Source organism: Diplotaxodon limnothrissa, linkage group LG9 (genome assembly GCF_057381915.1).
Source record: "Diplotaxodon limnothrissa isolate DT_005_m linkage group LG9, D_limnothrissa_male_GT1.1, whole genome shotgun sequence".
Classification (NCBI taxonomy): domain Eukaryota; kingdom Metazoa; phylum Chordata; class Actinopteri; order Cichliformes; family Cichlidae; genus Diplotaxodon; species Diplotaxodon limnothrissa.
In genome coordinates this window covers 17,571,777-17,587,479 of record NC_140604.1, presented here as the reverse complement: position 1 = coordinate 17,587,479, position 15,703 = coordinate 17,571,777, and the positions used below count along the sequence as shown (strand labels likewise).

The window sequence follows — 15,703 nt, the reverse complement described above, 5'->3', positions numbered from 1 at the left end:
GTGTGTCTATTAGCAATGCAGTCTCCACTCCAAGTTATATGAGGACATATCCGTCCATATCAATGCAAACATGCCAAGCAGATAAATTTCTTTGTCCCTGACACCTGCTGGATAATAATTACACTGTGACAAACTGAACCTCCTCTCCACCATTTTTTCATGAGCGTTCCTTTCTTCCAGCCTTGAACTATATTTTTATTCTCCAGGTCAGATCTAGGTTTCTCACCGTTTTAGAAAAAAAAAACACACTACTATAATTTATTGTATCGTCATTCATACCTGTAAAAATGATTTATTAGAAGTTTAAATCATTAGGAATTATTTCACCTCTTCATCACAGTCATAACTTGCAGTTGAAACTCTTACACCATTTAGCAGGCATGCCGTTGATTTTGAGTAAGTTTTTCTATTCCATGTCCCCATTTTTCTCTGTTTTCTGTTCATCTGCTGTTGCTTTTCTTGCGCTGTATAGCTCAAATGTTTAATTTAAAAAATAGACTGCAGAAAATTGGGACATAAGGTTATGCACTTTATTTTCACATGGACACAAAGTTAGGACTGAAATAAGGATCGCATCACTTGTGGTAGCCTCGATTTCACTTCACTGCTCTGCTTGTGGTGCAGCGATGGGACACCTGGTGACCAGATGGTGTCAGAGCAGTTTCACTTGGATTGGGCCACGGTGCTGGTGAGCAGCTTCGGCGCCATCGTGCTGCGTTGTGACGGGCAAGGCAGCGGCTTCCAGGGCACCAACCTGCTGCATCGGATCCAGAAGAAACTGGGCGTGTTTGAGGAGCAGGATCAGAAGGATGCACTTAAGTATGTGGATAAAGTCGTGCTGCTTTATTGAGAAAAACACATTAAACTGTGTAATTTGCAGAAGTCATCTGCCAGATCTTAAAGCCACATTTATTCACACGCACACACACACAAATAAATTTACATTATCATCTGTAAATTCTTCATTAGTTACTGCTATGAAAATATATTTTGCACACACACTGATAGCAGCTGGTCTGGCAGAACTGAAAACGTGCATTTAATGTGCAAGTGTTAAACAAACACTGTGAATTTAATATAGTATAATGGATCGTTTATTGCAAACAGCTGCTAAAACATCTTGTAAGTTAGAGCTACAGCTGCTACTGTGAGACAGTTTTTCTAAAAGTCAAACTGAACCAATGTTTATCTTTGACAGTTTTATTCTAAAGGAGCCCTATGTTGACAAAAACAGAGTCGGAGCATTTGGAAAGGTAAGAATAGTGTCAGTATGTGCATTCTGGGTCCAAAGATTGACCAAAATAGTCCATTCTACACTCAAGTATCTCTGTGTTAACATGCAGTTGTTGTACTTCAGGTGTATGGAGGCTATGTGACCAGCCTGTTGGTCAGCGGTGAGGAATCTCCTGTAAAATGCGGCGCTGTCCTCTCACCCATCACAGATTTTGAATTGTATGGTAAGCTGTGTTTGTTTGCAGCTTTTTGCATTTGAAAAATCACCACTCCACTACGTGTACTAAACAAATGCAGTAACCCTGCATAATCAGTCAGGCTCAGGCAGCACTGACAGAATATTCAGAGGAAAAGGGAAGACAGATTGCAAATCTAGCACCTTTAACCCCACAGCGGGGATATCTTTTCAGGGACTGCGTCACGCAAGTAGGCACTCATGAGTATGATGGTGCAGACAAACCTAGAACTCAATCACATCAGTGCCAGACGAAGTTAACAACACCAGCCTCACCTCGGCTACCCGAGGAATACAATGTGTGAAATGCAGAAGTGCTGTGCACCGAGGGAGTGACAGTACGAGAGACGCAGGGAACAAGGAACGAGGTGCGGTGCTGTTGTAGCTGGAGGCGCACCGAGTCAGGAAAGTGCAAATTAAGGAGGAGCTGGGCGTTGCGGTGTGACTGATTTCCTATCTATTTGATTTCTCTCGCTCTGCCAGAGGCGGTGAGAGACGTGCCATGACACTGGAATTGTGGAATTGCAAATGAAGACTCTTGTAACAGCCTCAAAACTAAGGAATATGTAGATGGCTGAATATATTTAGACATAGGGATAAAAAACCACCCTCAAACAAAGAGTGATTAATGGAAGATTTGATTTGATCTTAACAACAAAGCTAATAAAAGATAACCGAAGCCTATTTCCCCCTCTAGCTTCTGCATTTTCTGAGAGATACCTTGGACTGCCCAAACCTGACACAAGAGCATACACGGTAAGATTTTATTACTTTTTTTTTTTTTTCATTTTCTTTCCAGTTGTAATAATTATCAAAATAATCTGCTGAAATGTGTTTTTTAGATGGCAAATTTAGCCCACAGAGCGTCTCAGTTTATGGATAAGAAGTTTCTGATTATCCATCCTACAGCTGACGGTAGGTCAGGAATTATAATCATCTTCATAACTGAATATGTAAAAGATAAACAATAATCTGTCTCATTTGGTTTCTTTAGAAAAAGTCCACTTTCAACATACAGCGAAATTCATTGCCCAGCTCATCAGTGAAAAGGCCAACTACACCCTACAGGTATGCAGTCTTTCTTTTCCTTGTTCAGTCCAACCTCTGGGAGCTTTGTGATCCCAGTGGTGGTCTCGCAGCAGGCAGAGGATTAGCCCTTCACAATGTCTGCCTCACACATAATGAGATTATAAGACCTCCTTGGGCATCCTGCATTAACACCATGACTAATCCCTTTATAACACATTGCTCTGCTGGCGAATGTTCATCAAAGCTCATTACTGACCAACAGACACATTAGTGTGCACAGTATTAATATTAGATCTCTACTAGTTTATGATGGGTTCAAATAAACACTATCACTTAGTTACTGTCGGTTGAAAAACACTTTGAGCTCTGGTAATATACACTTACTAGATAGTTTATAAGCTTTGCTAATACCAGGTTGGAACCTCTTTTGCCTTCAGAACTATCTTAATTATTCTGGTACAGATTCAAAGTTTTCTCTTCGGTCACGCTCGGTTGATTTTTCTAGTCGGCACACTCATTTCCTCCATTACGCGCTGGCTCCATTACCCGCTGGCTGCTACCCAAACAAACACACCCTGTATATGCCATCCCAGTGTTGCAACAGGAAAACTGAAACCTTCATGCTCTGAACACTTGGTGTGGTCTTTAGCTGCTCTAGGTTGGACATGTTGCACATTAAGAGATGCTTTTCTGTATACCTAGGTTATAATCAAATGGTTAATTGAGTTACTATTGCCTTCCTATCAGCTCAAAGTGGATTGACAATTCTCCTCTAACATCAACAAGGCATTTTCACTAAGAGAACTACCACTCACTTTTCAAACTAGTCTCTTTAAACCATAGAAATGGTCCTGGTAGAGCAGCAGTTTCTGAAATATTCGGACCAGTCTTACTGGCACCAATAATACATTAAAGGTTACTAAAATTACCTTTCTTCCCTATTCCGTTGCTTATTTGGAGCATGTGTGCATGCCTAACTGTACTGAACTGCTGTCATGTTATTAGATATTTGCGTTGACATGCAGCTGAACAGGTATCTAATCGTAAGTGAGCCAGACCAGTGAAGATACCTTGTCTGTTAGTAATAACAGTTCAACTACACATTTAATCCCTGAGATCCCTAAATGTAAAAAGATCTGAAATTTCAATAACATTTTTCAGTTTTTCTACATAATTAAGAAAGAGTTGTTATTAATTGATCTATTACTTAATTACTCTGCTATAGTATAAATTGTCGTAGGGGAGGTCTTTATATGCAGGAAAACGCTTAAATTTATTAAAATACAATTAAAGGTTCAAAATGTATGCCCTCCTTCATATTTTCCAAAGCCATCCATTGGGCTGGATTTTGGGCCTTGTGTTTGACACACCTGGAGTAAACTGTTGTTTTCACTTAGCCAGGATGGTATTATTGTAGGGTCAATACCTTATAATAAAAAGTGCTTTGAGGCAACTGATATTGTGATTTGGTGGTATATAAATAAAACTGAAATCAATTGATTGTGTGAGGTTCTGATCCACAGTCCATGTCAAATGATAGATGGCTGCCAACCAGCAGAGGAACTAAACAAAGTAAAGCTGTTAGCATGAAAACTGATTTTAGCTACCTGAGATAAAAACTTTGCTGTGTTTCTTTGTAGGTGTACACTATATTTAGACGCTATTGACAGAAAGACCAATTTACCTCACGAAACACAGAGCTTTGTAGCCTCCTTGCAATCGAAGAACAAAGTCCACAGAGTGAGGCAGCAGTGCTAACCACTGTGCCACCCTGCTGCACACTTCAGAAGATTATTTCATCAGCATCAAAAAAAGATTTTTAAAGACCAAAAATGTCATTTGTATCCAGTTTCTTCAGATATACCATTCAGTAATCATATTAGTAGCATGACTAGCATGAATGCTAGTCCCCTAGAAGTTCAGTAAATGATTTTGTAATTAATTTTGGTTAAATTAAAAAAAAATTAAGAATTACTAAACACTGAATTCAAGTGATGTTCTTCCCTTATTCTTTGTGTTTAAGATCTACCCAGACGAGGGCCACTTCATCCACAGTGAAGCAACGAGGCAGCATCTCAGTCAGTCCTTGGTGAACTTTTTTGAGGAGTGCTTCAGGCTACCAGAAAGAGTGTTTGAGGAGGCTCTGGAAGAAGAGATTGAAGATGAGGGTTAGACTGGCCTCATAGGGCTCCTCCTGTGCCCCAGATCCTTCCAACCCATCTGGTCATCTACCGCCCTCCATTCTGTCCCTGGTGTCCACAGTATGCAACTCTCATTTGTCTTTGGTCCATCGTTTTCCTCCCCGTGTCCACACACTGCACCTGAGACTGCCTTTTTCCAGCAGACAACACATTTGATCCTCCACCCATTCTTACTCCCTTCCCTCCTGCCCCAAGTTGGAATCAAAAAGGCTCGTGAGAGCCAGTAAAGACTGATGACCTGATATGAAGTCTGGGAAAATACTGACGGGAAGCAGTCTTCTCCACAACAGGGGAAGGACCAGCTCCTCAAAAGCAGTGGAGAGAAAGGATCAGCTCTCACACAGACTTAAAGCTGTGAGGAGAAGGAACACTTTATAGCACATAACTTGTGGGCTTGTATATTAATGAAAATCAGACCCCTGGTGAAAAACGCTAACTGGCATTGGTCATAAATGGGTGTCTGGAATAGTGGGGATACAGGAAATGTTACTATTTTTAAAGTTGTGAAGAACTTTTCATGTTGGACTGTGATTGTGTCTGTTGTTCTTACAGTATGTAAAATAGCACACAAGCATTCATCCAGCTATAACATGTTTTTCTTTTGGTACTCATGTTTGCCCTGATGTTAGTTTTATCTTGTAAATTTCATTTTACGTATTTCAGTGATGCTGACAGAATTCCCTGTTTTGAAAACTATTCCAAGAGAAAAAATACCTTTATTTATCTGACACAGTTTTATTGTGACGCTCGCGGTTATTCAAATGTTGAAAACAAAAACAAAAAAAGCATTAACTTGTTTTAGTCACTGTGCCTTACTTTGTCAAAAAACATCCAGCTGTGAGGTTGCATCTCTAAAGTGGATTTTTAGGGAATAGTTTAACATGTTGGCAAGATTGATACCACTTCTGATTGTTAAATATGAAGCTACAAGTATCTACTTAGCTAAGCCTAGCGCAAAGACTGGGCACTCTGGGAAACCACTATCCACCAGCCTGCCTGTTTCTGGGTCAGCCCCTGTTAGCTAATCTATGATGTACACTATGGTAGGTTATGGCAGTGTGGACTGTATCCTGGCCAGGAGCAAGGACTTCCTAGAGTCACCAGAGATGTTAGTATATTCATTTTTAACCCTTTTTGATAGAAACAGGCTAGCTGTACATATTTCTCTGCTTCAAATCTTTACGCTACATGAACCTTAAGCTAGCTGTCGTTTCATATTTAACAGATATGTGAGTAGTATCAATCTTCAGATAAAACTCATAGTAAGCGTATTCCCCTTAATGCCTTGTGAATATTAATTGTTTTCTACTTACAGCTTGAAATTGAACTAGTTGCAGCAAATTGGCTTTTTCTTTTTTAAACAGACAAATCATTTCAGAAAATATACCCACTGACACCATGACAAAGCTAAAAATGTACATAATCTGCATGCACAGTTGCTTATAATAAGTATGTGAATGGTAGGTGAAGAAAATGATGGAAAGTGCAATAGTGAAAGTGAAAAGTGTACATCAGCAAATACACTGAGCAAGTGTCATAAGAAGCCAAAGGGACCCTGCATCCTGAAAAATTATGCATTTACATAAGAGAGAAAAATCATTTTGGCATATCACCCAAAATAATGACTCCTTGAGGCACAATTTTAATTTAACATCTTTTATTTATTTATTTATTTATTGTTTTGTTTTTTGAATGGCCACTTGTGTTACGCTTCAGTGCATGTTATGAGGTAATTTGCAGCACTATCCCTGATAGCTGAGTCAACATGGTAATTTTTGACATCTTGAATGTTCCTTACTGGATTGCATAAGTTACATTTCCAGTAGTATTGTGATTGAGATCCCAGTCTCGTCAGCTTGATGTGTAAATGTTATTCAAATATCATTTTATTCTAAAAAACATAAAACAAAAAAAAGAAAGAAAGAAAGAAAAGAAAAAACTATTACCTGAGTGTTATTTGTGCATAAAGCATTTTGGAAGTTACATTTGACTATTCATTTCTGTTCTCCTGTTGCTGTCCTTGAATTAAGTTGAAAGTGGACTTTATTTGTTGCCAATGACAACAAAATTTTTGTTGATGGCTGTTGAGGACTTTTTTCCCCAGATGCTCAACTTTGTTATCCAAAGCATAGAAGGACATTAATGGCAGACTGTGGCATGAAGGTAAATGTTAGAATAAAAACTGATATTTTATCAGACTTTGTTTTTATTTTATTTTTTGATTGTTGCATCTTGTGACATTTTTTGTGACCTTTTTGTGGATTTTTAAGCTATATTAGGGTTTATGGCAACTTGAGAAGTGCAGAACTAAAAACATAATATCCTCTTGTTGAGTGATGATGTAACAGCAACAAGCCTAGACCTCTGCAAATTCTTACTGGCACCATTCCTGTGCACTATCCCAAACATTTGGACACTTCACAAAAGAATAACAGCAGTGCTAAGATGTCAAAGGGACATTAAGATTAGGATCAGGTATTTTTTGTAGGGGCTAGTCCAAACTGTGGAACAGTATGTTAATGACTGACCTTTGTGCTGTTGTGCATGGGGTCATCTTAGTTGTTCTGATGGCTGAAGTTTATCTCTGCCAATGAGGGAAGTTGAGTTATTTTATTTAAAATAACCCTCAGTCTATATTTTGCCTGTACTAACGTGTTTACATTATGCTAACAGTAGCTCTCAAGTTAGTCATGAGGTAGTAGACATTACATCTGGATGGTTAAGACTTGCTCTGTTGCAGACATAAACACCTGGAGACATGACTGAGTAGTCATTCAGTGCATCCATAATTGGTTCATCGCAGGTTGTGAAATCTGTCAGAGAGGGTGCTGTGGCAAAAACCTTGTTTTAGTCACTAGTATACTGCCATGGTCTCCCATAGTTTACATAATACTTTAATAGTAGCCCAAGAATTTGGACCATTTCCATCTGTTAGTGCTGCTTAAGTGCTTTTTTGTTTTGGAAACTGAAGAAGCACGGTCACCCAGAAATGGCCAGTGACATCAGACTGGATAAACACTGGACAGTGATCATTGGTTTGTGGACTATAATTTTGAAGGCTTAAGCTTGTTAGTTTGCCATCTTGGTTTTTGGGAACCAGACTTGGCACGCCTGAAAATCAGAGGAAACAGTAGACTAATATATTGAGGAGGTATTCAGCAGAAGTTAGCCACCCCCTAAAGCATGTCCTGCTTTGTTTGTTCTAATTTATAAGAAACATTTATAAAATCTGATTTATTTTGGCCACCTGCTGATCATTAAATAAAACGTGTCCTTGAGGCACTTCAGCTCCAACCTAGAAGCTAGGTTAACCTGTCAAATAATTTACAGTTGATATCTTATTAGATCACATCTAAGTACTTTCAACTCAACTCACGAGCTAACTCTTCACTATTTTGAGGGGAACTGAGCCCTGAGCCTGACAGTGTAATAAAATACAGCAACACAACTGTAAACCAAGCTACAACATCCACAAAGCACAACATCCATTTAAATCCTGCACTATACCAATATTTATGTTGCCTGCATAAATCTTTCCATTTCAATTCAGCTGTAGTTTACACAGATGCACAGTACCACAAATACAAAATCAAACAAGTTAAATTATGTGTAAATATTTTCAAGTCATGATTGAAGCAGCGAATTAGCTGCTGAATAGGAGTGGCACTTTGCTAAAATTCATCAGAAGAAATATATTTGCTCAAAGGCACTTTTAGTCCCAGTGTAAACAGGATTGTAGTTGTATATCAGCGCTTTGCTCTCCCCCTCCTCAGTTTCAAATTTGTGAAAGTTCTTCCTGGCTGTGGCGAGAGAAAACAATACCAAATTTACACATCACAAGTCACTTGGCATTTTCAGCTACTGACCAGTCTACAAGGAAGCAAAAATGATGCTTTCCTACCCTCATTGACAAAGAATTCGGCCATATAGAAGGTGGTCTTGACTGCCGACGGGGAATGGGGAATAGAAGGCCGTGTCCATTCAAAAGCATTTTTCTCTGGATGCCACTGTGTCCCGTAAATAGGATAGTCATATGCTGCCAAGAGGTACAGAAAAAAGAAAAAGAATATTTAAAAAAAAGTGTCCTATTTTGCTAAAAACCTAGTAACATAATGCTGAATTAGACACTCAGTACCTTCCACTGTTGACACAAACTCTACATTTCCATCTGTGTTTACAGAGAGAACTTTGTAAAACTTCTTCAGTTCCTCATTTGTATTGTAAGTCTGAAAGCAATAGACATGACAGGTTAGTTAGACTGCATTCAAGCAACTGCCGCTTTTCATCAAGCTGTTGACTCAGTCTAATCTCAGACGATAGAAATGAATGACATACCAACATTCCCAAGCTCCATTTGTGAGAGTTAACCGTCAGTGGCTCAGAGGCTAGATCTTTCATGAGCTGAGCAGGGAAGCCTTTAAACATCCTGCTGTCTTCAGCTTTTGGGAAGGGAGCATACCTTAATGATTAATCAGCAATTTTACAAACAAATAAGCACTCTCTCATTAGCTGTATAAGGTAGTTCATCTAAAGATATGATCCTCAGATAAAGTGTGGTTGGTACAGGCTTGACATGAAAACTGATCAAGTTTAAAACACAAAGATGGATTTTTAAAGTCTTTACTATTTCAGTCACCTATAATATTTAATTTATTCACTGAAAAACTGTTTTAAAATCTAGTTTCATTCATGTTAAGAAAATAAATCTCTTCCTTTCACAGTTTATACTATACCTGCAATGCTGCAAAAAACACCCCAAGAAAAACAGGTTACTACCATTTCACAAGTGAGAAGCAAAATGAAAAATGTTTAGTCACACAAAACATACCATTAGTGAAGTTCAGAGGCAATGCCGCGCCGCTCGTATTGGTATATGCCAGTATTGTATTTTTGCTTGTTAAATACATCAGCTGTTCAAACCCGAGACAAGTACCCCACACAGGAAAATAGTCGCCACGCTTGTTTGCCTGAAAATAATTCACACTCTTTGTTATGACACTTTGTAATGACAGTGTTGGTGTTGCCCTAAAACATGATAATCAGTGTTGATCCAGGGCTGTCACGGAGACTGATCAATCACATTTTTATGATGTAGCAACTCTGCAGTTTGGGTGAAAAGGCCGCACGTAGGAGAAGTTAAATTTCAGGCTTTCTCACAGATCAGCTATACAGATATTGGTGTTTCCAACACAAAGCTTTTTCTTTTCTTTTTAAACTTAACTAAAGTTAATTAATTTAAATATTTTCACCTTTACTTTTGATTTTGGTTTAGTCTTTATTAGTTTACGTGGGATTTGTCACTTCATCATACTTCCATGATTTATCATTTACAATCCTGAGCTACAAAGCAATGGCATCACACCAAGGAACTGTTCATTAGATTCAAGCAGAATCTGCACAGATTCTAGCAGTGTGTCATGATAAAAAAATTTTAATTATTATTTTTATTAATAGTGTCTTGCCTGAGTAAGTCTTCATGTACGTTTGCAGTGCTCATTCCTAAATGTCTTTGTATGACCATGTGTAAATAAAAATAAAACCATACAGCCAAAACAATAATCTGTTCTTAATCCTTAACGGACTGCATGTTACGGATTTTCAGTCAGATGCAAAAACAGTATCTTAATATTTACGTAACTTATAATAATATACAATTTAAAATCCAGAGCGGGTATTTGTCAGTTGACCAGTTTAGCGTTGAACAAACCAACACACCGCCTAGCTCCAGCCATCATTATTTTAGTCTTCCAAACAACATAATATGATGCTATAGCAGCAACACCAACAACCGGCTGTCAGATCCACCCTTATTAATATACATCATAATGAGCATCATTAAACAGATAAAAGTATTTTCAACCTTTACCTCAATAGCGAGCTCATAAAAGATTTTAGCAGCCCTTTCATAACCAGATGAGACGATGCTGACACCGCCGCCTGGGTAAAGGATCCTGTAAACAAAGAAAACTGAGTCAAAATTAAAGAAGAAAATGAGAAACATGAAATAAGATAAATATACCATAAAATCTGATATGTTGCGGTTTTAAATGAGATATTTCTACGTGGATGCACCAATTATGCAGGCAGTGCTGATCAATTAAAAAATACTAGTAATACTAACAACAATGTATTAAAAATGCATCTATCTAAATGAATGATTAGATAGAACTTTATTAATCCCTCGGGTGGGTTCCTCTGGGAAATTCGATTTCCAAAAAAGCACAGCACCGACAGAAGTTACAGAATATTTTTTTATATATATATATATATATATATATATATATATATATATATATATATATATATACATATATATATATATACATACATACATACATACATACATACATACATACATACATACATACATACACACACACACATATATATATAAATACAGAGACAATATAAATAAAATATACGAAGGGGATAAATAGAATAAATAGGAATAAAAATAAAAATACAAGTGAATTGCACATTTCAAGTATTGAGTCTATTGCACCGTTGACTATTTACAAAAGTATTGCACAAAAGGTATTGCACAGTGAGGTGAAGAGGCACTACAGCTTAGTTGTTCCCTCCTTTGTCCTCCTGTTTCCCCTCCCTCTCCCCTCCAGGGAGGAGTTAAACAGTCTGATGGCGTGTGGGACAAAGGAGTTTTTAAGTCTGTTAGTTCTTGTCTTTGGGAGAAGCAACCTGTCACTGAACAGACTCTTCTGGTTGTTTATGGCCGTGTGCAGAGGATGTCTGGCATTGTCCATAATGTCCATCAGTTTCTTTAATGTCCTTTTCTCTGCCACTGTCACCAGAGTGTCCAGCTTCATGCCGACCACAGAGCTAGCCCTCCTGATCAGTTTCTCCAGCCTGGATGAGTCCTTCTTTGCTGTGCTGCTCCCCCAGCACACCACAGCATAGAAAAGTACTCCAGCAACCACCGACTGGTAAAACATCCTCAGGAGCTTCCTGCAGATGTTAAAAGACCTCAGCCTCCTGAGGAAGTACAGTCGGCTTTGGGCTTTTTTATACAGGTGCTCTGTGTTGCATGACCAGTCCAGTTTATTGTCCACCCACAGCCCGAGGTACTTGTACTTGTTGACCACCTCCACCTCCTCCCCCTCTATCTGAACCGGCAGTGGACCTGCTCTAGACCTCCCGAAGTCCACAACCAGTTCCTTAGTCTTTGAGGTGTTGAGTTGCAGGTGGTTTGTGTGACTCCATGCGACAAAGTTCCTCACCAGACTTCTGTACTCCTCTTCCTGATCATCCCAGATACACCCCATGATGGCTGTGTCGTCTGCAAACTTCTGAATGTGGCATAATTCAGAGTTGTAGCAGAAGTCAGAGGTGTACAGGGTGAAGAGAAGAGGGGACAGCACAGTTCCCTGTGGTGCTCCTGTGCTGCTGACCACTGTGTCAGACGTGATGTCCTTCAGCCTGACGTACTGTGGTCTGTCGGTGAGGTAGTCGGAGATCCAAGCCACCAGGCAGGGGTCCACCTCCATCCTGTTCAGTTTTTCTTGAAGCATACAGGGCCGGATGGTATTAAAGGCACTGGAAAAGTCAAGAAACAGGATCCTGACCGTGCCTTTTCCCTCATCCAGGTGTGAGTGGGCTCTGTGTAGGAGGTACAGGATGGCATCCTCCACTCCGACACCCGCCTTGTATGCAAACTGTAGTGGGTCCTGGGCATGTTGTACCTGTGGTCGGAGGAGGTTGAGGAAGAGCCGCTCTAGAGTCTTCATAAGATGTGACGTCAGTGCCACCGGTCGGAAGTCATTCAGCTCATTGGGCCGGTTCTTTTTGGGGACCGGGACGATGCAGGACGTCTTCCATAGGGCGGGCACTCTCCCCAGTCGCAGACTGAGGTTGAAGACTCGTTGTAGCGGCTCCCCAAGTTCAGCAGCACACGCCTTTAGCATCCTAGGACACACCTTGTCTGGGCCTGCTGCCTTTCTGGGGCGAAGCTTCCTCAGTTGTCTCCTGACCTGATCCACTGTGACACTGGGAGATGTTTGGGAGGAGGGGAGGGGGGGAGATGTCTTGCTGCTGAGAGAGGGATTGGAGGAGGGGGGTGTCATGGTGTCAGGAAGGGGGGGAAGCGAGGGAGGTAGGAGAGTGGGGATTGGACTCTGTAGTGAAGGTGAGGGTGGGGGGGTTGTGGGCTGGTCAAACCTGTTGAAGAAGTTGTTAAGTTCGTTTGCCTTCTCCACAGTCCCCCCCACTGTGCTTTTCTTGGTGTTGTGGCCTGTGATGGTTTTCACACCATTCCAGACCTCCCTCATGTTGTTCCTCTCCAACTTCTGCTCCACCTTCCTCCTGTAGGTGTCCTTTGCTTCCCTCAGGCAGCGTTTCACCTCCCGCTGTGCTGCCTTCATCTCCTCCTTCACTTTGCTCCTGAAAGCCTTCTTCTTCATGTTGAGGACAGCTTTGACTTCCTGTGTTACCCACGGTTTGTTATTAGGATAACACCGTACCGTCTTAGCAGGGGCGACCGTGTCCACACAAAAGTTGAGGTAGTCTGTAAGACAGTGTGTCGCCCCCTCTATGTCCTCACCATGTGGGCTCAGGAGCACATCCCAGTCTGTGTTGTCATAACAGTCCCTCAGAGCATCCTCCTTTTCTGGGGTCCATCTCCGGATGGAGCGCGTTGTGACCGGCTGCCTTTGGACGAGGGGTGTGTATTGTGGCTGTAGGTAAACCAGGTTGTGGTCTGACTTCCCTAGTGGGGGGAGGGGGGTGGCTCTGTATGCATCTCTCACATTAGCATACAGTAGGTCAATTGTCCTGTTGCTCCTTGTGGGACAATTCACAAACTGGTGAAAAGCAGCCAGAGTAGAGTCCAGTGTGGCATGGTTAAAGTCTCCAGATATAATAATGAAAGCCTCGGGGTTTTGTGTCTGAAGTCTTGCTGTGACTGTGTGTATTTTCTCACAGGCAGCTGTTGTGTCGGCCCTCGGAGGGATGTAAACACACACACAGATCACATGACTTAACTCCCAGGTAGATAATATGGCCGCAAGCTAACAGCTAGCAGCTCCAGGTCCGGACGGCATACCGAAACTTTAACGGAGACGTGTCCAGGGTTACAGTATCTGTTGTTAACGTAGACAATGAGTCCCCGACCTCTGCTTTTTCCGCTGGCCTGCGTGTCCCTATCGGCTCTCACGGATGTGAAACCGCATAGGTCTACGTTAGCCTGCGGCGTTAGCTCGGTTAGCCACGTCTCCGTGAAGATAAACAAGCTGCACTCACGGTATAGTCTGTGGTTGTTCAGAGCGCACAGTTCATCAATCTTATTCTGTAACGAGTTCACGTTGCCCATGATCACTGTCGGGATTGATGGTTTGAATCGCCTCCGGTGATCCGCTCTCCTCGCTCCAGCTTTGCAGCCTCTGTAGCTCCTCTTTAGCTCGGCCGGGATGTTGTGTCGCATGCCGGTCTGTCCCTTTGTTTTTAGTGCCAGCAGCTCCGCTCTCGAATAGATGAAGGAACTGGTTCCAGAAGTTTTAAAAAGTGCATTATCCATCTTGTATCGCTATATCTAAGAGGTATAAGTAGAGGAAGGTGAAAAAAAGTTTGAAAAGCCTAGTCTAAAAAAGTTAAAGTTAACAAAAAAGGTGCGGTGTTGCAGAGCTACTTGGAAAGGCTGCCGTCACTCCAGCGCCATCTTAGATGGATAAGGACTGAAAAAAATATATTTATTTAATCTATAATTATTGATATATAACTCACATACCTAGCAATTAATCACCATCAACTTATGGTAAACTCTTCTTCTTTCAGCTCTTCCCTTTAGGGCTCACTATAGCAGATCACCTGCCTTCAATTGACGTTAGCCCTTGTACCCTTACAGCAAACTCCTAATCAAAATGGTTCGTTGGTTCTCAGCTCAGCGTATTGTCTTTTTGTTAGTGCCAACATCTATAAACCATGTATCAACAGAGGACACTGCTGCTCACTGATCGCAACCTGTCTTCTTAACCTAGCTTGAATAAGGCTTTCCCATATTTTCATGCAATGACTCAGCATCTTTATCCCTCTGTAGTTACTCATCCAGTATAGATCCAATCACACCTTTTATTGTTTGTGAAAAGCCCTAAATCCACCAAACAGGGCTCCAACTGTCTAACTGTATATGTACTGACCCATTGATTGAGTTGAACAGTGTCTTATAGTCTTCCAGTGTCTGGTTTATCCTGCAGAAGCAATAAGTTCAATGCAAACACACTGGGTTAGACACACGCCATTACGCAACACCTCCTCTTATAAAAGTGTGACAAAGTATGCAGTCAGATAATAACATGCAGAGGTAATGTCGGCAGATGATAACAGCTCACATGACAGGTACAACTCTAGCTCCTGCTGACTCCAGGAACTTCACATAGGAGGCAGCTATGTAAGCTGTTTGGCTAGGTTGGGGTAAATAAACGTCCTGTGCCAGTACACCTGTTGGAACAAAAACACAGCGCACATGTCCTTCTGTTATAATGCTGGCATTTTCCATAGTGATACAAAAACAGCAAAAAGTTTACTGTGTTACGGCAGGTTTAGTGTAACTGTCGCCCGATGCTTCCCAAGTGTAAAGCTGCAAGTTAGCTTAGATAACAGTTGTAGTAAATATCGTTTTAATAACGCCTTAACTTACCTATTATGGGTTTTTCGTTTTGTCTATCAGTCTGGGCTGATAAATAAAATGGCAAACTGGAAAGAAAGACGCACAGCAAGAGCAAGCACATGTTTCTAGTTTTGAAAAAGGTCTTCTCGGGTAAAAGAAATGCTATTAAACAGTTTTTATGCCAGAAAAAGTCTTCGACATATACTTATCAACGAGCCGCGCGTAGCTACCGCAGTCATTGGTAGCTACTTAAAGCGGTACCGCCCACTTTTTATACGCATACAGCTACGTAAAAACCGGATTGTCTTCTTCAAAGCACCCCTCCCGCCTGGAACTATCTGTTAATAATAACCCACCGAATAAATAAATAAATGATTACTTCCTCCAGTG

The 15,703-nt window shown here is 40.8% G+C and overlaps 2 protein-coding genes across 3 annotated transcripts in view; one reads left to right on the top strand and one right to left on the bottom strand.

The window, feature by feature from the left end:
- dpp6a (dipeptidyl-peptidase 6a) overlaps positions 1–4,670 on the top strand; it is a 180,093-nt gene extending 175,423 nt beyond the window's left edge. Inside the window, exons 20-26 of the mRNA XM_085362797.1 lie at positions 625–819; positions 1,199–1,253; positions 1,358–1,457; positions 2,166–2,224; positions 2,311–2,383; positions 2,463–2,536; positions 4,521–4,670. Of these exons, the coding sequence (XP_085218923.1) occupies positions 625–819; positions 1,199–1,253; positions 1,358–1,457; positions 2,166–2,224; positions 2,311–2,383; positions 2,463–2,536; positions 4,521–4,670 (706 nt within the window). The remainder of the gene's footprint in view (positions 1–624; positions 820–1,198; positions 1,254–1,357; positions 1,458–2,165; positions 2,225–2,310; positions 2,384–2,462; positions 2,537–4,520) is intronic.
- A 1,688-nt stretch (positions 4,671–6,358) lies between these two features.
- Positions 6,359–15,547, bottom strand: ggh (gamma-glutamyl hydrolase (conjugase, folylpolygammaglutamyl hydrolase)). Of its 2 annotated transcripts, XM_085362795.1 has the most exons (9): positions 15,344–15,547; positions 15,036–15,144; positions 14,844–14,894; positions 10,565–10,649; positions 9,527–9,665; positions 9,034–9,137; positions 8,834–8,924; positions 8,600–8,734; positions 6,359–8,498 (listed from the first exon to the last, which is right to left on the bottom strand). In XM_085362795.1, the coding sequence occupies exons 1-9, from the start codon at positions 15,432–15,434 to the stop codon at positions 8,380–8,382; spliced, it is 924 nt and encodes a 307-aa protein (XP_085218921.1). In that variant the 5' UTR covers positions 15,435–15,547; the 3' UTR covers positions 6,359–8,379. The 2 variants fall into 2 exon arrangements, with proteins under 2 accessions (XP_085218921.1, XP_085218922.1); XM_085362796.1 differs by lacking the exon at positions 14,844–14,894.
- Between the last annotated feature and the right edge of the window lie 156 nt (positions 15,548–15,703).